The 26589-nt window shown below is 38.7% G+C and overlaps 1 protein-coding gene across 3 annotated transcripts in view; it reads left to right on the top strand.

Annotated features, from left to right (window-relative positions):
* Nucleotides 1-10221, top strand: part of LOC138745818 (uncharacterized) — a 52769-nt gene extending 42548 nt beyond the window's left edge. For all 3 annotated transcript variants that reach the window (XM_069903149.1, XM_069903151.1, XM_069903152.1), the window contains 2 exons: nt 831-6570; nt 7315-10221. In XM_069903149.1, the coding sequence (XP_069759250.1) occupies nt 893-6553 (5661 nt within the window). In that variant the 5' untranslated portion in view covers nt 831-892 and the 3' untranslated portion in view covers nt 6554-6570; nt 7315-10221. The remainder of the gene's footprint in view (nt 1-830; nt 6571-7314) is intronic.
* The last annotated feature ends 16368 nt before the right edge of the window (nt 10222-26589 follow it).

The following is a 26589-nucleotide window of genomic DNA, read 5'->3' as shown; positions in this document are numbered from 1 at the left end:
CCCTGGTGGTACTCCTGCATCTCTTCCCCAATAGGAGGAGCTGAAAGGTTGAAGGGTTCCTCAATGATTTTGCATTCCCTCTTAAGACAACAATCCCAGTACATCACACCCATGGATGGGTGGGGGAGGGTAGTGGAAGGTCGTGTGGATCGACTTCTGTGGCAACCGTACCACACTGTAATGCAGCTGGCTAGGATGCTCTCGACAGTGCTCCTATAGAAGGTTGACATAATGATGGCCAATAACTTTGCCCACTTCAGTCTTCTCAGGAAGTGCAGTCACTGTTGCACCTTCCTGACAAATGAGGAGATGTTGAATGTGCATGATAAGTCTCTAGTTAAGTGAACTCCAAGGAACCTGTTGCTCTCCATTCTACTACAAAGTTGTTAATGTGTAGTGGTCATTCCTTGTCCTGAAGTCCATGATTACCTCATTTGTCTTGTCCACATTGAGACCTTGGTCTAAAATTCTCCGTTTCTAGAAATTATACATGAAAAAAATGATGGTAGATGACACGGCAAATAATTTGAGAAAGTTAGGCAAACATTAACTAAGAGGAATTTACAAGGTTTCAGACATAAACCTCAAATGTGCAATCTTGTTTGAGACAGTCAACAACACAGACTAATTGGGAAATTGGCTTCTTTCTATCCTTTAAGTTTCTTTTGTTTTGTGAACTTCATTTTCTAAAATATTCAAAAAGAAAGGAAAGGAAAGGTTGACATTGAAAAATATAACAGAAAAACAAAAATGTGACCAATAATCTTGAATTTTGAATCTTGGGCAGTCTCTTCAGGTTTGGGTTAATATTTTAACTTTATTCTTTACAGGTCTGGAATTAATTATAAATGAATAGAACAACACTGAATAACGTGTATCCAAGGGATGAAAAATGCAACGTGGTATTCCAGACAACTATGGTCACCAAGGTTTCCACAATCCAGTCTCCCAGGCTTTTAATGAAATGCCTTCATCAAATTGCCTGCCTTGGAAGGCTCTCTCTGGATCTTCCTATTCTCTAAATGTGCCAGCATCAATCAATCCACCTGATGCAACAGTTCGACTTCCCTATCCACCAAATGAATTATCATCATCTTGTTATAATTCTAGTTTTCATCTTTCCAAGCTCATGTCTACTGCAACTGGAGACCCCCAATCTGAAAGAGCTGCTTATTCAAGGTTTTCGTCAACTCGGAATCAGCCCACCTCCTTTCAACATCGATCAGTGCAATCCATTCCATCCACCTTTCAAACTTCTCAAGAGTTTGTGCCTTCCCAAAACTGGCCAACCCACTGGAACCAAGATGCCCATCGAACTGGAAGGAATTTCCCACAGCATCAGAATCCTGCTTCCACTGGAATGGAAGCGAGTGCTAAGAGCTTCAGAGTCACTCAGCTCAGGTCCCTTCTGCACAAATGCAAGATGTATCCTGCCTCAGAGCAACCTCCAAGTTGGTCTGATGGAATGACGCAGTTTGCTGCTGAACAAGCTGGACGCTACTGGAATAAGCAGACACCCAATTACCAGCAAGTGCCCATTTATGGATCTTCCAGCCACAGGTTTAATTGGCCAACTTCCAATGCACACCATCATCATTTAGAACCATCCCAAAATGCTTGTATTGGAGCTTACAAAGAGTCGATTGCTCCCAACATGTTTGAAACTGGTCAACAGGGAGAGAGGATACAAGCGCTACAAAGAGGAGGCATTACAGTTCCACAAGAACCAACTCAAAATTATTTCATGAAACTTCGTCACAAAGAAGCACCTATGAATGTGCAAGGAACCCTTGCAATTGGCAATAAACCTACTCAGATGCCCAGCCCAGATTGTTTTAGATCTACTTCAGTCTTGGCAATAGCCACTCAGATGGGCAATGGCATGGCTGTTCAAAATCATGGGTTGGATTATAAATCCAGCTGCAGAAGGCAAAACATTTCAGACACCTACTCTCAAAAGAGCCCTCAAAATCCAAGGAAGAGAAAACCTATTGATGTATTGAAGTTTCTTTCAGAACTTACAAGCAAAGAATTGAGAGCATTGATTTTTGCATTTGAGTATATAGAAAGAAAGAGAACAACCTCACAGCCTGGTCAGAGGCTAGGTGCACAGCATAATCCTGCAAAGATGCAATCCTGCCAATATGCAGCAGAAAGCATGTCTTGTATAGCACCTCAAAACTCTGTCAATTCAGTGAATGGATGTGAAGAGATCTGTCAATCGTATCCTTTAACAGTATCTCAGAGGTTACAGAAAGAAAGAGGAACTCAGTGGAAAGGAAAGAACTTACAAATTGCACAAGTTAATCCTACGTCCTTGACCACAAACCCAAAAGCTTTTTCAGATTTTATGGGTTTGAGCAATGTCCTGTCAATGAGCAATAATTTTACCCAGAGTGAAAATATGAACAATATTGTTTTTCCAAATCAAGGTTCACACCAACATTTCCATCCAATGACAGAACAAGCTGCTCCATCTATCCAACCTCACAAGGAGCATTCTGTTGGCCAACATGATGCAACCACCTCCCATTCAAGTAACCAGTTTGGGGATTTAGGAGCTGATTGCAATTTAGAAAGTTATTCATTCAACTGTTTAAATTGCAGCACCAAGAATCTGGTAACTTTGTCATCTGTTAATTCTAATGACCTTGGATCAAAGCAAAACAACGGAAACAGTCATCATTTTGCACAGTTAATGGATACCAGAAATGCTGCAGATCTTCACCAGACAGACACCCCAGACCTGAAGACAAATGCTTTTCAGTATGACGAACAAAGTTTAAAGGAAATTGAAGCATTGTATAATATGTTGCAAGGTTCATATATAAATAAAACATATGATCATTCAAAACGTCAGAAGGTGGAAGCCCCTTCCACCACCATTCAGCCATCCTCATCTGCAGTGGACCATATGAATGGATTTATTGGTACTGTACAGTCATTTCATGGCAACCAAGCTGCAGATAATGAGCACGGTGAGCACGCGTCATACATTAATGTATTGAACCATTCCGCTCATTCACATTCAAGAGCCTTCGAGAGGCAGGAAGTTGAAGTTGCTCTGCCAAAAAGGTTAGACGAGAAAGAATCAACTCCCTTGAAACAGTTAGGAGACAAAACAGATTGGGCATTGATAAGGCTTAAACTTCATGACTCAACTGATCAAGTCAAGAATTCAGTTTTCTCAAATTTGCCTGTGGGTATGGTACCAGAATGCTCAAGTGTAAGATCAAAGGACCCACAACCTACATGCAAAATGGACGCTGTATCATCTCCTCAAAGCATCACAAAAAAGCAGCAGACAAGGGGATACCCTGCCAGTGACTGCACTCCAGCTTCAGCGAGTTCCCACAAAAACCTGGCTTTCATATCTGAAGAGTTAAGTAGAGTGCAAAAAGATGCCACTAAAATGGTCCACTTCTCAAATGCAGGATTAAATGACCAAAAGGGTGATCTTTCAGTTCTGAAAGAGTTTCCGGATAGGGGCATAGTTTCTCCCGTACCAACTCCCATATTGTCCAGTGGTCAGTCAGACCATTTCCCATGTGATGCAGGATCAGACTACAAAGCCAGCATTGACGTTCCTGCAGGACATCTCATAGGAAAAATGTCCTCAGCTTCTGACATTTGTACAATCAATGACAGTAAGATATGTAATTCATCCCCAGAACGAGTTTCTGAGAAACTAACTTTGGTATCAAATCCTGATGAATCTTTAGCAAAGGAATCAGATACCTTAGAATTCATTTTACGTTCCCTTGGGATTATTCCAGAAAATAATGAAGGAGGAAGTACAGAAATTCCAACATCATTGATTCCCAGTGCAGAAGTAAATACCAAGAAGTCTTTTCAAGATAACATTTCCTGTATAGAATTACAGCAGAACACAGACGTACGTCTGCCACCGATTCCACAAAGTGAAAAGCAAAACTCAGTGGATTCTACTGATTGGACAGTAAGCACAAATGGTTCAACTGATGCTATGTTTAACATGAGAGAAACCCAATATAAGCTCAATGCACTAGATGATCCTTTGCACAATGACAACACAGTCGGTAAACTGAAACTGAATGGAATGAACCAATTAAGCTCTCTTCATCAGTCTAATATTCAAGTGAAGGGTGATCAAAATGCAATTGTACTGAGTAGTGTAGAAGATGGTTTACTTTCAAAGACAAATGGGACTTCAAACACAGAGACTCAGTTGGCTGTTGCTTCAATTCAAGCTGGCACAGAAGGCTGCGAAAATTTACTTGATAATCCATCCAGTGACAAAATAAAAATGCATCAACACACTGCTGCAATTCAATTCAAAGATGTAAGATGGCACAATGACAGTTCCCCACCAGGTACAGAAAATCATCTGCCATCTTCACCTGTCAGTTCATCCCCTGTAGGAGTGGCACACTTAACTCGAATAAATACTGCTTCCAAACAACCTGTGGATTTGGGTGGGGATTGGCATGGGAATCATTTAGGAAATACCTCAAATATTTTATCTTTGAGTAAAATGCCAGTTATATCTGTAAATATGGTCAGAAATAAGAAGAACATAATGGATAGGCATTTTGATTCATGTATAAAGTTTGGCAAGCAGCAGAATCCAGCTCCGCAAAATGTAATTATGGAGGCCATTGAAACAATGGGAATGTCTAATTCACTGGTCCAGGTCAGTGATGAAAATAAACTGCTTGACAGAAAAGAAAGCTTTAGATATTCAAATTCTACCCAGGGAGAAGTTCCTTGGCGCAATGCTGAGGTTTTATCAGCTGATGATACACTGAATTGTGACGATTGTATTGCTTTAGCCCCTCCACATTCAACGCAAGGAGTGCTTCGAAAATCACCATGCACAATTCCAGCATCGGGTATTCATTCATTACTTCACAACAGTAATGATGTATTAAAGCCCATTGGTATGACAGTGGGGCAGGAATGTCTTGACAAGGGTTGTCTGGTGCAAGAGGAGGCGCGAAGTAGACGCACTGCTGTGGTACCCCACAAAACTCCTGAAATGGGCCTGCCATCAGGGATTAGGATCACATTTGTATATTCGCTTTCGGAGTACTGCAAAGACATGACCTCTATAAATAGCATCATTTCAGGATCTTTGGGAAACAATGGTCAAGAGCTTCAGAGATATTTCAGAAAAGTGTGCAATTTCTCTGTTCGCCGAATGAAACAAAAGGCAAAATTGATAAATGGTAAAGGATTACCATCAATTGGAACAAATTTAGGAGTAAGCTCAAAGGAAGACCATGTGACTGAGTTATCCAGTCAGGATATTGTTCCTTCCAAAAACAACTCTTCTATACACTTGGGTGACATGTTTACCACCATGACTAATCAGTCTGTGAACAGCTTCCATCCAGAGATGAACAAGAGTAGAATTCCTGCAGATAATAAGCATGCAAGTGAATTTACTGCTTCTGCAAACATTTCCAAGTCCCTGCCTGGAAACTTAAGTTGTAATAATAGCTCAGCTGAAGACTGCACAAATGCAGTGGATAAGGAATCGTCTGCTCTCTGCTGCCTGAGTTCTAGAGAGACAATGAATCAGAGTTTTTTCCGCAAAGATGAATTTCACATGAAAGACGATTTTGAAATGTCAACCGAGTCCATTTTACGTTTCTGGTCTCCTTCCAAAGAATGTACAGAAATGCATTGTCCAATTCAAGAGCCCGAGAATGGATTAGGTTGTGAGTGTGGGATATGTAGTAGACTTGGAATGTATACTGCAGGCAGTGAAGAGGAATTAAATGAGAGCATTCTCAAGTTGAGTACGTTACATCACTTCCAATTTGATTTCACTTCAGCTGTCAATGGGAGCCAGTTTCATGGAGAAATATCTCACCCACATGGATTGTATAACCAGTGCAATGAAGGAGAAAAAATTGGAGGAGTGTCTGGAGAACCTAAGTTGGTGGAGAGAGCTGGGATATCCCATTTATTGACTGATGAAGACAAAATGGGTAAATGGATGGATGCGACTTTATTAAAAGTGCCACTGGAACCCTGCAGCCCAAAATCTTACCTTCAAAGCAGCAGTGAGCAAATGAGCAACAAGCTGGGCGAATGTGCATCTGGGGACAATGAAAATGAAGCTGGAAAATCAAAGATGACTCTTCTTGGCATGAATATGAATGAAAGGAGAAACAGTACACATGAAAATCATGAACTCATAAACCAGGGCAAATGTTTAACTGCACTGCCAACATGGCCTTTCAGAGATGAAGAAAGTCTGAAAGAATGTGAGCCTAATGTGGATCTTAGTAGTGAAATAAAACTTAAAGTCCTAGAGCATGAAGAGTTCAACAGTGTTCTTTCTGAGTTGTCAAACAGCATTTTTAATCCAGTATCTATTAGGACAGAGAAAATTTCAGAAGATCAAAGTCCAGAAACCCATGGGAAAACTGTGAAGAATAGTTATGCTGGATACTTGAATATAACTGGACATGAATTAATGGAAACGTCAGCCATGGAATATTCTGCGACATCAAATTCCAGAACCCCATCTCTCAGTACAGTTGGAAGCAGTCCGCAATATTGATGCAAGACATGTGTCAGGTATGCAGCTTCATGCTGTGAGTGTTTCACTGTCACATGGGTCAGAGTTTTATCGCACAGAAACAGGCCCAGCTTGTGCATGCTGAACAATGTGCTGTCCTACTTTAGTCCCACATCCTCCTATACCCCCTCATGCATGTAGTTATTCAAGTGTTAAATCCCTTTCACACTTGCCAGTGATCCCAGGAATCGGATGCCAATCGGCCTTTAAAGTGGCAAATGTGAAAGTAAAATCTGCTCAATGCCAGCATCAGATGATGTCATCTCATGCTGGGGATTGCAGGCCTTGACCCCCTAGTACAATCCCTGGTGTCTGCGGACACCGGCGTTGAGATCAGGCAAGTGTGAAACTGGCAATTGCATTGCAGGCACTTCCTATTAAAGGTAGAACAGACCAAACACCGGGGATTAATCCTTGCAAATATGAAAGCGTTCAGGCCCCTGGTTAGGAGTGGTCTAGTGTGAAAGGCCAAACCCCCATTCCTATTCTGGAACACTGAATGGCCGAGTTACAGGGATGCAAGTGTGAAAGGGTCTTTAGAAAAAGCTAATGAACCTGGCTTTAGCATTTTGTCTGGCTGTTCATTCCTTATTCCTACCACCCTCTGAGTGAAGAAGTGACCCCTCACATCCCATCTTAAATCTAGCCAAGGTGAGATCGAGACTAGCAAGAACACAGCCTGGACAGTTGTAAAGAAAGTGATTTGGCTGTTGAATTACTCACTTTGTTTTTAATGGTTGCAGGTCACTGAAAGATTGATCAGGAAGTGCAGCCAACTGATATGCCCAAGCAGGTGCCTTGAAAATCTCTAGAAAAAGCCATCAAATAACAATTTTACCAGAGATTTGTAAATGTTTACTTTTACCTATATGCTGCACTGAGAAACACAATTAAATACCCACCTGATGTAAAATAAATATTTTAATTGACAATATGCAGCTTAAAAACAACTAACGATCTTGTTGTCTGTCATTATAAACCAATTGCAATCAAAAAGGTTCTGCACACATCTTACTTGATGAGCTATAAAGCCAAAGCATTACCTGACTTCTGCTGTAAGCTTTCAGTAAATGATCGTGATGCATTTTCAAGTTTTGCATGGAAAAAAAGGCATATTCTGTAAATATTAAAAGTCTGTGAATAAACTTGCTCATCTAAATGTAAAAAAAATTATTATTGACCAACAAATGCTGGATTAAAGAATGTTCATACATATCCTTTTTTAATTCTTTGCTTCTGTTGCCGAATATTAATGAAAAGGTTGCAATGTTATATTTCAAGAGAGTGAGTATAGCTGCATTGGGTTAAAAGGGTAGCTGGGAGAAATTCGACCATGAAATTCTGTTTGCGAGAATCTCCTAACTGTTAAATACATTGCTCTTTCATATTGAAACTCACACAGCTCCAGGGTTAATTGTTGGCAGGTAGTCATAAATGGTTTACTAATATCTAATTTAGTAAACTTAGTCAGGCCTATTTTTGGCATGAATCCAATGTTCTGTGATTGATTCCAAAGGCAAAGTTGTTGCTGATCTCTACAAGGCCATAAAAATAAAATTAGATGTACTTACAGACAACAATGCAGTCATTTTATTTGGATCAGCAACAAATTAATCACATTGTATGAGGATAAACCTGATTTAACCTTATCCTGGTTGACCCCTGGAAGTCTTCCTCGCCTTACTTCCTCCGTTTGGATAGCAGAAATACAGAGAAACATGCAGAAAAAGCTGGAACCTTGAGCAGACAAAGAATCAGAATCTGGACCAGCTACAAAATGGCAGGCTATTCCTGTGAGGTTTTGCACTTTGGAAGGATCCACCAAGGTCGTCGTCTTCTAACTATCCATCCCGTAGCATGATGATGGTTCCTTTCAGTCAAGTTTGTGGGGTTTGATATGTGCACCCTGAAGTGGCTGTCCTTGACAGGACTGCGAGGATACCCCACTCCTCAGAAAGGAACAGTGTGTGCGTGAATGGATTTTAGGTGACTAGGGGGTTGCACAGGTGCAGACCCACCCTCTTGATATCCCCTTCTGGATCCAGTGGCAGGGTGAGGTTTAAGACTGTTGAGGGAAGTTCTGGTGCAGTGAACGGCTCGTATTTGCTATATGGCCATTGACCCTATGAAAGGGTTCGTCCGCCCTTTGACAGGCCTTGTTTTTCATCCTGCAGGTTGTCTAGCCACCCTTCACACCTGGTGGGGCAGCCGGTTTAGTCACCAACCACCTGACTTATGCTACTGGGTTACATGGTATCAGTAGCATGTAGGACATACATGGTAAACAATAGAGCACTAAAGAGGGCAGTAGAACAGAGGGTTCATGGAATACAGGTACATAATTCCCCAGAAGTGGGGTCACAGGTAGATAGGTTCATTAAAAAAAGCTTAGAACCAATTTAGGCCCTGAAATGACTATTGAAAAGGAGAGACTACTCTATGAAGGAAATGTATATGTTTATTTCTTGAATGTATATTGACGAGTGAGAGCCCAAATCTAGAGTGAGATGGGAGTTAGACACAACAATTGACAAATAAGACTGGTCAGATCTGGTCAGGAAAGTATGCTGGCTATGGTCAACGTCAGGTATAGAGTGGTTCATTATAATTTCCTCCATCAACTACCTCACCCTACAGAAATTACACCAATATAAACCTGAATATGATCAGAGATGTGTTTTAGGTGTGTAGAGGTTGGTTCCTTTTTACATTCTACCTGGCTTTCCATGAAGGTGAGGCCCCTCTGGTATCTCTATGACACCCTAACCAAGATCATGGGAGTCACTTTCACAGTAGACCCAGAACTTTGTCTTCTGGGGAACTTTACCATCGTTGGTAGATCACTAAACAATTCTCAAATTAAATTCACATAAATGTGTCCTTATGTGAGGCCAGGAAGTGCATAGCAGTAACATGGAAGTCTGGCTCCCATCTACTCATGGATAGGTGGTCTTCAGAGATGAGTAGCTGCATCCCACTTGAAAAGGTCACATACAGTCTCAGAAATCTGGCAACCTCATTTCGAGCACATATGTACCTCACTGGTGCCAATATAGCGTTATGATTGCTACTGGCTAGCCAGTGGACCTCTATATGTTTTACTGTATGCACTGGTTCTGCACCTGCACACTGGAATATTTTGAAATTAGTATTACTATTAGTATTTAATTTTTATAACTGAGAGATCATGGCTAACCCTAGTAAGTTTCTTAGTTGGAATATGAAGGACCTAAATCATCCAGTAAAATGAAGTAGAGTGGGTTCACATTTAAAACAACAGTTGCAATTATATTTTTACAGGAGACACATATTTGTGGCAGTGATATTTCATGCCTGATGTCATGGTGGAAGGGGCAGCAATATCATCTTCCTTTCAAACTAAATCTAGAAGGGGTATCAATCCATATTAATCAAAATATTCATTTTAGTATTCATAATGTTTCCAATTCTAATCGTTGTTAAAGGAAATTACATGATAAAATGGTGGTATTTGCAAATGTTTATGCTCCTAATATTTTTTTCACTTTTTTGCCAGATTTAAGTTTATATTTGCTTATTCTAGGTGGGGATTTCAACTGCTGATTGGACCCTATGTGGAATTGTTCATCTTCTAACCCAGCCACATTAAACAAATCTGCCTTATTTATACATTCTTTTCTGTTGGATTATTGGCATTTCAGATGTCTGGCTTTAAAAATAAAATCCTACTAATAGTATTCTTTCTTTTCTCATGTTCATCACACTTACTCATGTATTGATTACCTTTTTATTGATAATCAATTAATTCCACAAACTCATTCTTGTGAATACCAGAGTATTGTAATATCTGATCATAGCCCTGTTACATTATCATTGACTCTTCCTAAATTTCCTCAAGTTAAAAGACAGACATTTTAATTCGGTATTATTATCAGATAAGGTCTTTGTTAAATTTATGGAAGAACAGATGGTTTTCTTTTCTGATACTTATGTCTCTTCGGAGACTTCTATTTTAATTATATGTGATATACTCTGAAGGCTTTTCAGGGGGCAAATAATTTTGTATACTGTTAATAACAAAGGAAGATCTGAGTTAAACAAATAAAACAATTAAATCAACAATATGCTCAAACTAAAAATTCAGATGTATATGAAAAATGGATTGAACTTAAATCTAAATTTGACCTTTCAACATATCCAGTGAAATTCCAACTTTTGAAATCTAAAAGACAATTTTACATTTATGGTGATAAATCTTTTTTTTGGCTCACCATTTGAGGATTTGGTGCTAAGTGGCAATATTACAAAGGTTCATAAGGATAATGGTAATATGACTTTAGATCATTCTAAGATAAACGATATATTTAAAAGATTCTATTCCAAACTATACTCTTCTGAATGTTCAAATGTCAGTAATTTGATGAAAAATTTTATAGACCAATTGAATATCTCCAAAATTTATTCAGATAGTCAAATTAGAGTGGATGAATCCATCTCGCAAGAGGAAATTATGGTTGCTATTTCTTCATTACAATCTGGAAAGGCCCCTGACCCTTATGGGTTTCTTGTGTAATTTTTCAAATGATTTTCTCAATTGCTCACTCCTACTTGAGTGTGGTGTTTTCTGATTAATTTGAACAGAGTAAATTTCCAGATTGAATGTTCTTCCTACAGGCCACTTTCTTTACTGAATGTTGATTCTAAAATTTTTGCTAAAAATTTTAGCCAATAGGATGGAAAACATTCTACCATCAGTTATTTCTGAAAATCAGACAGGGTTTATTAAAAATCAATATTCCTATTTTAATATACTTTGCTTATTGAATATTATGTATTTGCCCTCCTGAGTGCTAAATTCAACCTGCCCAAATCTCAATTTTTTTAGATATTTGCAAATCCAGCATTTCCTTGTATCACAGTTTTCTGATTTTCCAAGAAAGTCTTAAGCAAATTTTGTAGATGTTTTAAATCTATTATTTATGCGAAATTGTTATGTTTAAAACAGACTTAATTAGTTAAAATTAAAATCACTTGGGAACAGGATTTAAATTTGACTATCACCAAAGAAGATGGCGAGCAAGAGAAAAACCCATCCCATCAATAGGGAATGCCTCGGTGAAGGGGTTTTGGATGATTATTAATTAATTGATTCTGTTGCAGTGATTTTTTTATTGGCGAGGAAGGGCTATTGGAGCTTGTGGTGGTGGGGAACGCCACATGCTCCCTGTTAATAGAGGTCCGGACATGGCAACAGCAGATTTGCAAACTTGCTCTCTCAGCTGCTTGGCATTGTCATTGTAATGAGGCACGTGCCACATCTGTCAGAGTCCTCGGCTCATTTACATAGATGGAGCAGCCGGCCATGCTTCTGTACAGCACCAACACAAAAGGAAGGAGAGGAGAGAGAGATGGAGGGAAAAGTGCAAAAGACACAAACCTATCTTATCTGGTCCTCACATCTGAGGACTCCCGCTTCCTGTTGCAAAGAATGCAGCACATAGAACTGGTTCAGTTAACCCTTTATTAGACACCAAGTTAACCTGGGAGAACCCTTCCTGCTTTCAGCTCCTAAAGCAGTCTCCTGGGGTCTCCTGAACAAAGGGATGCATCAACTTTTACACACTTGAGTAAACAGACTAAAAGATTACATCATTGTTTAACATATGAGGTAAGTAACACCCCTTGTTGCCCCCTCCCCTATATCCCTGCATCAAGGATGAATAATATATTGTTTCAGAACTCAAGAATTAAGAGCACTCCAAATTCAGCAAAAATACACATCCCTTATCTACACTGCCTGCATTCCAAAGCCATCTGTTGGTGCCTCTTGAAGGCCGTACCAGTCTGTAACACATGCATGGTATACCCTTAATCTTTCAAGCATCTGAGTTCCATTTTGTCTATTTAAATCACTTGAATTCTTTTAAATTATTTTAATATTCACTTTAATACTACAGCATCGGGCAGTGGACTGACTGATCACCTGACGGATCAAAATTTCACCATACACTTTTGAATGTATGCTTTATAGATGCTGGAATTGTATCATATTATACAATGTGGTCATGAATCACAGCACAAGATGTATCAAGATGGATCAGTGGGGGGGAGTCACGTGATGGAGTATTGGCCAGTAGGAGAATACCAGCCCTCTCCAGAAAAGAAGGAAATAAGTGAAGAAAAAGAAAATCCCCAGACACACAAATCACAACAAATAAAAAAGTGTAGAGGAAATGGCACCAAAGAAAGAAAAGCCAAAAACAACGGGAAGAAAAGAAGAAAGAAAGACACCAGAAGAGAAAGGTGAAGACCTTACCTGTACGAAGAAGCAGGGAGCCGCCGTGGAAAGAGGAGCCCACTCCCTGAGGACAGTGGAAACCCCGCAGGGTTGCGACCCACTGAACGCAGGACTGCAAAGATGGCTCACGAAGCCAAACAAAGGTGCACAACCGCGTGTGCGCAAGGAATCCCACATGTGTGATGCGCATGACAAAGACAACACCAACAGGAGGGGGGACCAGCTGTGGAGTGGAACTCCACAGCACAAACAGCTGAGAAAGACCCGACAGCAGGGCTCCCAGCAGGAAGATACAGAAAATAATGGGAACGGGAGGGATGATAATGAAAAAAGGAAACCAGAGACACAACAGATAACCAGCCCAGAAGAAGAGGACCAACATTAAGACACCATAAAAAAAATCCAACAAACTGAGACAAACAGCCCAACAAGAAAGTCAGAAGAGACACAAATACAAGGAAGAGAAGTAGAAGACACAAACCCTAGAGCAGACACAGAAGAAGAAGAAGAACATCAAGTTCTTCACAGAGGAATAGAAGATAAAGGGAATGGACAGTACATACATAAAAAAAATTCAAGAATATATGGAAGCAGTAAAAGAATGGCTGACGCGAGAATTCAGTGAAATAAAAAGAAGAATGAAAAATACAGAAGAAAAAGTGAGTAGATTAGAGCTGGTCATAACAGAAATAGGGAAAAGAGTAGACAAGGTGGAAGAATGAGAAACAGCCTTAGAAATGGAAGTGGACGACTTAAAAAGAAAATTGGAAGAAACTGATTAAAAAGTTAAAGAAACACAGGAGTTGTTAGCTCAGAAGATGGATATAATGGAAAACTATAATAGGAGAAAAAATATAAAGATTGTGGGTCTTAAGGAAGATGAAGAAGGCAAAGATATGAAAGAATTTATAAAAGAATGGATCCTGAAGGTCCTGGGAATGCCAGAAATGCAGGAAGAAATGGAAATAGAAAGGGCACACAGAACATTAGCCCCTAAACCACAGCCACAACAAAAAGCAAGATCCATTTTAGTAAAATTCCTGAGATATACGACAAGAGAAAATATATTGGGGAAGGCAATGAAAAAAATGAGAAAAACAAAAAACCACTGGAATACAAAGGTCAAAAAAAAATGTCTACCCAGATATAAGTTTTGAGCTCCTGAAGAAGTGGAAGGAGTTTAATGCAGCAACATCGATCCTATGGAAGAAAGGCTATAAATTTATGTTAAGATATCCAGCAGTGCTTAAAATAGTTATCCCGGGGCAGTAAAGCAGACTGTTCTCGGATCCAGAGAAAGCACGAGAATTTGCAGAACGCCTGCAAAACAGACCGAGAGAAGAACAAGAATGACGACAAACTTCATATAAAGAAGAAAAATAATGTATAAGTAAGAACTAAGGAGGGGAAGAAAAGGGAAGAAAGGAAGTAAGGGGGAAATTAAGAGGGTGAGCTTTGTTATATGTCTTTTCTGGAGGGGGTTGGGTGGGAGAGAATAACAGTCACTGCAAAATCAGTTGACGCTTGCGAGCGGGTTCGCAATCCAAATGGAGAGGAGAGTTGTGGTTGCTCGGCAATGGACAAGGGGCAACTCAGAGAGGGAAGGGACATTTGGGGTTAAGGGAATTTTAGATGTGGGAATAGTGGAAATATTTTATGTTTTAGAAGTATTGTCTTGCAGTGTGTTCAAAAAAAGAAACAGAAATGGATATGGGGGATAGGTGGTGATGAGGAAGTGGAAATGAGAGGTAAACAAAGTATGAAATGGCCATGTTGAACTATATGACTTTAAATATTAACAGAATACGTAACCAAATTAACAGGAAGAGGCTGTTAAATTTACTGAAGAAAGAAAAAATTGATACAGCATTCGTGCAGGAAACACATCTAACGGAAGTGGAACACAAGAAATTAAGGAGAGACTGGGTAGGGCACGTAACGGCAGCATCATATAATTCAAAAGCCAGAGGAGTAGCTATATTAATCAACAAAAATGTACCAATCAAAATAGAGGAGGAAATAATAGATCCAGCAGGGAGGTATGTAATGATAAAGTATCAGATATATTCAGAATTTTGGAATTTGCTCAATGTATATGCACCTAATGAAGAGGATCAAAAATTTATGCAAGATATCTTTTTGAAGATTGCAGGTATGTAGAGGAATATATTGATAGGAGGGGACTTTAACCTTAATTTGACTCAAAGATGGATAAACCTGGAAAAAAGACTAACAGAAAGAACAAAGTAACCAAATTTATGGTTAAATCGATGCAGGAAATGCAACTTTTGGATATATGGAGGAGACAACACCCAAAGGAGAAGGAATACTCATATTATTCAGGTAGACATAAAAATCATCAAGGATAGACCTGTTCCTGTTGTCAGCCCACATCCAAGGGAGAGTTAGGAAAACAGAATATAAAGCTAGATGTTATCGGATAACTCACCCTTGTTATTAGCAATAGAGCTGGAGGACATCCCACCGAGAATGTATAGATGGAGATTAAACTCCATGCTACTTAAAAGACAGGATTTTAGAGAATTCATTGAGCGACAAATTAAAATGTACTTTGAAATAAATACGGAATCAGTGAAAGATAAATTTATACTATGGGATGCAGTTAAAGCATTTATCAGAGGGCAGATAATAAGTTATGTAACTAAAATGAAGAAGGACTACAATCAGGAAATAGAACAGCTGGAAAGGGAAATAGCAAGTACAGAAAAAGAATTAGCAACAAGGAAAGATACAACAAAAAGAAGAGAATTGGCAGACAAAAAAATAAAATATGAAACACTGCAAATGTACAAGGTGGAGAAGAACATAATGAAGACAAAACAGAAGTATTATGAGCTAGGAGAAAAAACACAAAATACTAGCTTGGCAGCTTAAAACAGAACAAACTAAAAGAATAGTATTGGCATCAAGGAAAAAAGACAAACAAATTACATATAATCCAATGGAGATCAATGAAAACTTCAAGGAATTCTACGAGCAATTATATCGAACTGAGAACGAAGGGAAAGAAGACTAAATAGATGAGTTTCTAGCTAAAATTGAACTACCAAAATTGCAAGAAGAAGAGCAAAACAAATTGATAAAATCATTTGAAATAGAGGAAATACAAGATATATTAAAAAGGCTACCAAACAATAAAACACCTGGGGAGGACGGACTCCTAATAGAATTCTATAAAATATTTTAAAAGTTACTAATTCCTCCTCTCCTGGAAGTAATGAACCAGATTGAAGAAACACAAAACATGCCAGATTCATGTAAAACAGCAATAATTACAGTAATACCAAAGATGGGGAAAGATCCACTAACACCAGCATCATATAGACCAATATCTCTACTTAACTCAGATTAAAAGATAATAGCAAAACTATTAGCAAAGAGATTGGCTGACTGTGTACCAAAAATAGTAAAACTAGATCAAACTGGATTTATTAAGAAAAGATGAACAACGGACAATGTCTGTAAGTTCATTAACATAATCCATGAAGTACAAGGAAATAGGACACCAACAGTGGCGGTTGCTTTAGACATAGAGAAAGCCTTTGACAGGGTAGAATGGAATTATTTATTCAAAGTATTACAGAGGTTCAACCTACCAGAGAAATATATTAATTGGATTAAAGCATTATATAAGGGTCCAATGGCAAAGGTGACAGTAAATGGATATATATCAAACCAATTTAAATTAAGCAGATCAACTAGGCAGGGATGTCCACTATCTCCCTCACAGTTTGCTTTAGCAATAGAACCATTGGCAGAACTGATAAGAACAGAAAATAAAATAAAAGGGATAAAAATAAAAGAGAAGGAATATAAAATCAGTCTATTTGCAGATGACATCATAGTATACTTAACAGAACCAGAATTATCAATAAAAGAATTACATAAGAAATTGAAGGAATATGGAGAAATATCGGGGTACAAGATCAACGCAAATAAAAGTGAAGCGATGCCAATGAATAATGTGGATTTCACAACGTTTAAGAAAGAATCACCATTTAAATGGCAAATACAAGCAATCCGATACCTAGGTATTCAACTAGATAATAATCTAGGCCATCTATACAAATTAAATTATCAGCCATTAATGAATAAATTACAAGATGACTTAGAACAGGGGTGTCAAACTCAAATTCACGGAGGGCCAAAATTAAAAACTTGGACTAAGTCGAGGGCCGAACTAAATATTTATTGAAAATTTTCAACAACATCTGCATGTTTTCTCTTCTTTCAACATACGTAATGTTAAACTTTTTCTTATTAAAATAAATGTTTAATAATAGTTTTGGATAAACTCTTTCATTGTCATTGTCATTGGCCCATTTCCTTTAGTGTCTGAAACCGTGCACATGACGAGTCAATGAGGGATGATTAAAGCAGTGGTCTTCAAACTTTTTCTTTCCACCCACAGACCACCTTAAGCAATCCCTTACTAATCACAGAGCACCAATGGCACAGGGACGCGAGTGGAAAGAAAAAGGTTGAGAACTGTTGTATTGTGGTAACTCCACATCTGATTAGGTTAATTGTTAGGCAAGTGGTCAGAGAAGGACCCCCCCCCCACCCCAAGAAAGGCTTAAATCACAGGAACAAAATAAGCTTCCGTCTCACTGCTCCCAATCTTACACACAGTCCTGATGTGGAATGTGGGGTCGCAGCTCCACGTTCACCCGAGTTCAGGTGCTGTCTGTGTGGAGTTTGTACGCTCTCCCCTTGTCTTGGACCAACAGGTCGGTCGCCTGACGAATGCACCCGAACCCCCCGTTGAAACGCCGGCGTCCGGGGCAGTGGAGGAATTGGCTGAGAAGAGCGCGTTGCCCATGGTTGGAGAGGGATTAAACTGCAATCTCACGGCGCCGGGCTCATCTCCAACAAAAGGAGCGGGAGGCAGGGTCCGCCGTGCACGGAGTGAGGGGGAAGGCATCGCCAATGAGACGTTCGGTCCGGCGTCGCCGCTGAAGTGCAGACCCAGCGAGGATGGTCCCCAACTCCAGCCGCGTCTGTGTGTCCGGGAGCCGGGCGGGCTGAGTGCGGCGCTCCGATCCCCGGGATTCGGGACTCTGAGATCCCTCCACACCTCCGGCATCTTCATTTTCACCTTCAGTGTGCATGCGCTATACTGGCGCGGCGGCCAGCGGGCCAACTCTAATATTTATTTAATATGATCTTGTGGGCCAAATATAATTTGGCCCGCGGGCCAGAGTTTGACATGTGTGACTTAGAACATTGGAAAGATTTACCACTAACACTGATAGGAAGGGTAAATTGCATTAAAATGAACATCTTCCCAAGGATACAATACCTATTTCTATCATTACCAATTCACCTAACAGAGGAATTCTTCAAGGAGCTAAAGAAAACAATAAAGAAATTCTTATGCAAAGGGGGAAACTGAAGATAGCTCTAGATAAATTAACAGAATGGTACAAACAAGGGGGCATACAGCTACCAAACTTTAAGAATTATTAAAGAGCAGCACAATTAAGATACCTATCAGATTTTTATCAAGCAAGGGAAAAACCAGATTGGATCAGATTAGAGCTAGATAAAATAGGGGTGAAGGTACCTGAACATATACTATATAAGTGGGATGAAAAGCTGGTGCAACATGGGAATTCACCAGTTCTGCACCATCTGCTCAACATTTGGAAGAAGATTCACGTAGAAAGGAACAAAACAAATTATCAACTACCAAAATTAATATTGATTCCAAATCAACTAATCCCCTTCACAATAGATAACCTTTCCTTTAGAGAATGGAAGAGAAGAGGGATCAAAAGAATAGAAAATTGTTTTTCGGGAAATAAATTATTATCTTTTGAACAAATGAAGTGCAAATATGGTATAACTCATGGTACAATGTTTGCGTACCCCAACTGAAAACCTACTTGAAGTCAAATTGGGAAGCAGGCTGAGGTTACCAGAAGGAAGCAATTTTGAATATGTGATTACAGATACAATGATAATTAAAAGATTTATAACAAACATGTACATCAAACTGCAAGAGAAAGAGAACAAGGAAATAAGCTGTAAACCCAAACAAAAGTGGGAACAAGATCTAATCATAAAGATAAAGAATGAAACATGGGAAAAGCTGTGCTCCGGAACTATGAGAAATACAATAAACATGAGGTTACGCATGATACAATATAATTGGTTACACAGGCTATACACTACGCCCCAAAAGTTAAATAAATGGGACCCAACAGTATCAGACAGATGTTTTCGCTGTAAAAAGGAAACAGGAACAACAGTACATGAAATTTGGGCATGTGAGAAAGTGAAAAAGTTTTGGGAAGATCTAAATCAGGTATTAAATAAAATCACAAAAAGCAACATATCAAAAAATCCAGAGATTCTTCTAAGTAATATAAGAAGTAAAGAACTTGGCTTCGAATTGGATGGAGCACAAAAAAGATTTATTATAATACCCTTAGCTGTAGCAAAAAAATGAATTATGTCAATCTGGAAATCAGAATACAGGAATGGTACATAGAAATGAATAAATGTATTCCAATGGAAAATATAACATATAATTTAAGAAATAACATCACAGTATTCGAATAAATTTGGGAACCGTACATGGAACACAAGAGAGAAGTCCTACCACAGACCTCCACCACCTAAAATGACAGAATGAGAAGAAGACGAAATGAACTGACCCAGTGTGTAAAAGTAGACGACACAATTTTCTTGTTTATTTTCATTGAGTGATGACATTGTTTAATGGGTTTAATGTATCATATATGTTGAATGTTGAGTGAGTTGGGGGGGTGAAGGAGGGAGGGAAGGGAGGGGGGAAAAGGGGAGAAAATGACACTGTGTATATTCAAGAGGGAAATGTATATGTGTATTTTGGTCAATATGGTTCATAGTGTGAAAAATAAAAATTTTTAAAAAGTGGATCAGTGAGGGAATGTGGTTACAGGTTTAAATTGACTGTAATAAGGGCACATACAAACTTCCAACTTACATCCATTTCAAGATATGACTGGTCGGTTAGAATGGAACACAGTCGTAAGTCAGGGACTACCTGCAGTAAGTAGTCAGAAGCTGTGGGAACTCAGTAAGTCAGGCAGCATCCATGAGTAGAAATGGTCAGTCAATGTTTTTGGGTAGTACCCTTTATTGAGGCTTGACTGAGTTCCTTCAGTTTACCCTTATTTGCTCAAACTTCCAGCATCTGCAGTTTTTGTGTTTCTCCATTGTAGGGCAGCAGTGAGTAATGCTTCATCTCCATTTCATTGACCCAAGTTCAATCAAAACCTTGGCTGTGGTCTGTGTGGAATTTGAATGTACTCACATGATGACCAAGGTGTCCCCTGATTCTCCAGTTTCCACCCACATGCCAAAGGTTATTGACAACTGTGAATTGCCCCTCATGTGCAAACGAGGGGCAGGAGAATTTGGGGAACAGAGTTGATAGGGGCGCGAGAGGTAAAATGGGATGAGTGCAGATTGTTAGCACCGAAATAGTGGGCAAAGGACCGGCTTCCATGTTGCATGTCTTTGAGTAGAAAATAACCTTTATCTCAAATTATTACACGTGGCTCCAAATATGAAACTTTCTATATTTGAAAGTTCTCACCAATTATATTAATAGGTATAATTTTATAAAATATTTAAGTTCTGTATATGCAGAGGATTAAATGAACATTTTGAGGACACATATTTATGGAACTATTTAGATTTTTTTTATTTAGACATACAGCATGGTAACAGGCGTTTTCAGCCCACAAGTCCATGCTACCCAATTTAAACCCCATTAACCTACACCAACAGTATGTTTTGAAAGGTGGTAAGAAACCAGAGCCCCCAGGAAAACCACGCAGACACGGGGAGAACAAACAAACTCCTTACAGACAGTGTGAGATTTGAACCCCAGACCAGTGCCAATTGCTGGTGCTGTAAAGGCATTGCCCTAACTGCTAGGCCAGCCATGCTGCCTCTAAATATAGCTATATGCATAGGATGACATGGTTAGTGCAGTGGTTTGTGTCATGTGATTACAGTTCCAGCGACCTGTGTTCAAATCAGCCTCTCTCTGTAAGGTGTTTATTAGTGTGTTCTCTCTGAGAACTGCGTGGGTTTTCTTTGGGTGCTTTAGTTTCTTTCCTCCCTCCAAAAATGTAGAGGGTTGGCCTAGGTAAATTGGGTGGTATGGGTTTTATGGGCCTGAATAGCTTTCTACTGTGTTGAAAATTTTTTTTTAAATTAGAACTTGTACTTGGGGGGGCGTGGCAAGATGGCATAGAGGGCAGACATGTAGTTCCACCTTTCCCCAGTTAGACTTCTAAATACCAGATTTTAAAAGTTGTAAAAGTGGTTAAAAATAGTATTTATAGACTTTGGAACCGTGGAGGATTAACATGGCTACAAACATGAAGAAATCAAAAACTCAGTTACAAAAATAACTACCTTACAAAAGTGTTGAAGAATTGAGGCCTACGTACCAAGTTGAAACCACGGAGTCACTGACTGGAGTTCCCAAGCATCAAAGGATGCCTGCTCAGATGAGTATTACACTGGCGTCGATCGCGCATCCGCAAAATGGCACCGGTTCTGTGATGAGCTCGACCAGCCCTGACTTGCGCCCTCGTGAATCCGAGCACATGGGCGGATAAGCCGAGCGTGGACAGATATGTGAGCCCGCAGTAATGTTTGGTGGTCTGGGGCGCACATTGTAGCGTTGGAGGATGCACCTGCACGGTCGACGACTCTTCCGGGCATCCGCGGTGCGTCGCGAGTTCGGGATCTGTTACAGAAGGTGTGGGCTGTGGGGGAGCCCGAAAGACAGCGGGCTGGTGAGATCAGCATGCTGTCGATGGGTATCCAGACCCGCACCCACACTGGAAGAGAAGTTACTGCTTCAGAAGAAGAAGAGAGCTCAGCGTTATTGGGATTACCACAGGAAGAATATATGGGGGCTGGGACCAGAGAAAGTAGGCCTCAAGGGGGTGTGATGGAACCTGGACTGGATTCTGTATTTACAATATTGGAAGGGATTGCTCGTCAAATGGAAAATATGTCAATGCAGATGTCTACCCAGATAAATCAAGGATTTATGGAAGTGAAAACTAAAATGAACAGTATGTGTGAAGAGATGACCTCTATGAAGAAAGATATGACTGTAGTTAAAAGTGATGTTAGTAGATGTATAAAAACAGTGGACTCGGTACAGGATAATTTTAAAAAGATTGAAGAAGCCTTTTTTGAATGTAAGAATCAAGTAGAGTATAATAGAGAAAAAATGGAAAAAGTGGAGGACTCGTTCGTGGATTGGAGGATTCAGAAGGAGGAATTATTGAAGAAGATTGATTCATTAGAGAATCAAGGTTGAAGAAATAATGTAAAAATATCTTCCAGAAGATATGGAAGGCTCAGATCTGGTAAAGTTTTTTAAGAAATGGATCCCTGAGATACTGGGCAGTGAATTTTTTCCAGATGGTTTGGAGCTAGAGGAAGAAACCATTTCCAGGTCAACCACCACGAGTAGTTTTGATCCGTTGTTTAAAATATCAAGATCGAGAAATGATACAGACTCCAATGATGGTTCGAAACAACAGTGTTTTTTCTATGCTGATTTGAGTCAAGAAATTATTAGAAGATGCTGAGAATTTAATTCAGCTAAAGAAGTATTGTGGCGAAAGGGTTATAAATTTGCTTTCCGTTATCCGGCTGTATTCAAAGTTTTTTATGGGAACTTTCAATCTTAATTCTTTGAAAATGATCATGATACATTAATTTTTCCTAATTCATTGCCAGATTTACGTTGAAATGGACGGTCGTCACCATTGTCACCTAAAAGGAGGGTAAATGGAAATGGGAATAGGAAGAATGGGAAACACGGAAAGAATGGAAAGAAAGTTGAATTGATGCAAAGTCTTCTTGTTATTGAGGACCCAGAACAATCACTGGGATTGGAATCATTGGGTTGAATATATTTGATTATGTGCTTTGTGAAAGTTTGACTGGGGGGGTGGATGACACTGAGACCTTTAGTCACCTGCCACTAGTGTGTTTTACTACAGCCAGATTTTTAGGGAGCTACTACTTTTTAGTAGTTTGTTGGGGGATTGTATTTTCTTTCTATTTCTTTGACTTTGTGGAATTTTTTATACGGGGGGAGGGTTTAGAATATTAAGGGAATTAGAAAGAGGAGCTATATTTTATAGTAATGTGATATATTATTAGATTGAAGAAATGTCTAATTTGAATTTTGCAACTTTTAATGTTCAGGGTTTGAATAATCCAATTAAGCGTAAACGAGTTTTGGCCTATATAAAAAGAATGAAAGTTGATATTGCTTTTTTGCAAGAAACGGACTTGACCAAAAAAGAACATTTGAAATTGAAGAGAGAGTGGGTTGGTCATGTGTTTTCTACTTCCTTTAATTCTAAGGCAAGGGGTGCAGCGATTTTAATTCATAAGAAATTACTGTTTAATTGGAATTAGTTGAAGGAAATGCTGGGAAGGTTTTGATGGTGAATTGTAAATTTTTTGCTGAATCATGGATTTTATTAAATATCTACGCACCTAATGTAGACGATGAACGGTTAATGTCGGAGGCTTTTTTATGTTTAAATCAGGCCAATAACAATATTTTGGTTGGGGGTGATTTTAACTATGTTTTGGACCCTTTATTGGATAGATCTCCAAAAAGTATAAGGAAATCAAGGATGGCAATACAAATAGGAGCTTTGATGAAAGATTTGAATTTGGTTGATGTTTGGAGGAGAGTAAATCCTACAGAGAAAGACTTTTCTTTTCATTCATCTAGACATGATTCATTTTCTAGAATAGATTTTTTTTTGGTATCAGCGCACTTGCAGGGTAGAGCACTACAGGCTGAATATTAAAGTCATGTTATGTCAGATCATTCTATGTTGTTTCTCTCCTGTGTAAGTTCAGAAGTGGTACAATCGTCTTATAGATGGAGGTTTAACACAATGTTATTGAGGAAACCAGAGTTTATTACTTTTGTTAAGGAACAGATTACTTTGTTTTTGGGTGATGATGTTAATTCAGTACCTAGTAATTTTGTATTGTGGGACATTTTGAAAGCATATTTGCAAGGGCAAATTATTAGTTATACTATGAAAGTTAAAAAAAACAATATGTGGCGGAAAGTTTGACATTGGAGAAACAAATTACTGAGTTGGAAAAGGAATTTTAGAAAGATGATTCAGAAGATTTTAAAAAAAAGCTGCTTTAACGAAGTTGAAATTACACTATAATACATTACAAATTTATCAATATGAACATTTAATTTACCGATTTAAACAACGCTATTATGAATTGGTCGAGAGAGCTCATAAGATATTAGCATGACAATTAAAAATGGAACAGACATCACAAACTATTAATGCTGTTAAAAAGAAATCCGCAGTTACCTAGAAACCTCAGGAAATTAATGATCAGTTTTATTCATTTAATCAAAAATTATATACTTCTGAGGGAAAGCAGGACATTGGTTCTATTGAATCTTATTTATCTAAATTAGAATTGCCTGTATTAGGGGAGGAGGAGGTTAAAGAATTGGAAGCTCCATTTACAGATTTTGAGATTAAAGAAGCTATACAGGAGATGCCGAATGGAAAGTCGCCAGGGGATGACGGATTTTCAGCTGAATTCTATAAAGTATTTTATGAAGATTTATCCTCTGTATTTGGAGATGTATTGCAGCAAGTAACCAAGGATCAGTTGTTACCGGAATCTTGTTTGAGTGCTTTAATTACTGTGATTCCAAAGAAAGATAGGGATCCGTTGAAGGTATCTTCGTTTTGGCCTATTTCTTTATTAAATGTAGATTATAAAATTATAGCGAAAGTGTTAGCGAATAGACTTGCTAAATACCTACCTCAGTTGATACATATAGATCAAACAGGTTTTATTAAAAATAAAAATGCATCTGATAATATCCTTAGATTGATAACATTGGTCAATGCATTTAGACAGCAACCCGACCGCTGAGTGTGGAAACAGCTTTTGCTAGGGTTGAGTGGAATTTTCTATTTAAGGTGTTAGAGAAGTTTAATTTTGGCCCTTATTTTATTGGTTGGATTAAGGCTCTATATATAAACCCAATTGCTAGGGTGGTGACAAATGGTCAAATTTCTTTACCATTTAAATTAATGCAATCAACCTGGCAAGGTTGCCCATTGTCACCAGCCTTATTTGCATTGGCTATTGAACCGTTAGCTCAGACAATATGACAGAATAATAAAGTGAAAGGGATGAGAATTGAGGATGATGAATATAAAATTAACTTATTTGCAGATGATGTGTTGGTATATTTGACAGAACTGGAGCAGTCTTTGAAATATTTACAAGACTGTTTGTTGAAATTTGGAGAGTTATCTGGATATAAAGTAAACTGGGATAAGAATGAAATATTGTCAGTTGGGGAAGGAGATTATACAGAATATAAAAATATTATAAAATTAAAATGGTCAGATCGAATGAAATATTTAGGAGGAAGAGTAAATGCAGATTATCAATCTTTATATAAATTAAATTATGTTCCTTTATTAAAAAGGATTAAAGTGGATTTGATTAAATGGAAAGACCTGCCATTAACATTAATTGGTCAAGTAAATTGCATTAAAATGAATATTTTTCCTTGAATCAGTCGATACCATGTTTACTTCCAAAGGGTTTTTTCAGGATCTGAATATAGCGGTGCGGGAGTTTTTATGGAAGGGAAAATTAGCACGAGTAGCTTTGCATAAACTTAAATGGAAATATCATTAGGTGGATTGCAGTTACCTCATTTTCAAAATTATTATAAAGCAGCTCAGTTGAAATTTGTTAGCAGATTGATGGATATGGACCAATCTCCAAGTTGGGCGAAGGTAGAAATGGCTCGTATTTGTGAAGCTGAGGTACACCAGTTTATATTTAAGTGGAATGTGAACATTACGGGAACGTAATATTCCGGTATTAAAGGATATGGGTTAAAAGAAATATGATCTTAGGATCAAAGGGTAAATGGACACTGAGGGGTCTAGTGACCATAATTCTGTTAGTTTTGGGGTAGTTTTAAGGAAGAGCAAGGAGAGGCCTAAAGTTGAGGTTCTGGATTGGAAAAGAGCAAATTTCATAGGAATAAGAAGGGATTTGGGGAGTATTGAGTGGGACAGGATATTTTCAGGTAAGGATGTTAATGAAAAATGGAGGATATTCAAAAAAGAAATTTTGAAGGTACAGAGTAGTTATGTCCCAGTCTGGATCAAAGGAAAAGCTGGAAGTCATAGGGAGGCTTTGTTTTCGAGGAATATTGGAAATTTGGTTAGGAGAAAAAGGGAGGTGTACAAGAGGTATAAAGAGCAGGGAGCTGAGAAGTTGAAGGAGGACTACAAGGAGTGTAGAAGGAATCTTAAGAAAGAAATTAGAAAGGCCAAAAAAAGGCATGAAGAGGCTTTGGCTAACAGAGTAGAAATAAATCCAAAGGGTTTCTATAAGTACATTAAAAGTAAAAGATTAGTGAGAGATAAAATTGGACCCCTTGTAGATAGCGAGGGTAGGCTGAGTGAGAAGTCTGAGGAAATGGGGGAAATTTTGAATGATTTCTTTGCCTCGGTATTCACTAGGGAAAAAATGTTGAACCAGTTGAAGTAAAGAAAAATAGTGGGGAGCTCATGAAGCATATAAAGATAACCGAGGAGGTAGTGATGGCTGTGTTAAAAAAGATAAAGGTGGATAAATCTCCCGGACTGGA

This window comes from Narcine bancroftii, chromosome 11 (genome assembly GCF_036971445.1).
Source record: "Narcine bancroftii isolate sNarBan1 chromosome 11, sNarBan1.hap1, whole genome shotgun sequence".
Classification (NCBI taxonomy): Eukaryota; Metazoa; Chordata; class Chondrichthyes; order Torpediniformes; family Narcinidae; genus Narcine; species Narcine bancroftii.
This window is presented reverse-complemented; position numbering and strand designations above follow the sequence as displayed.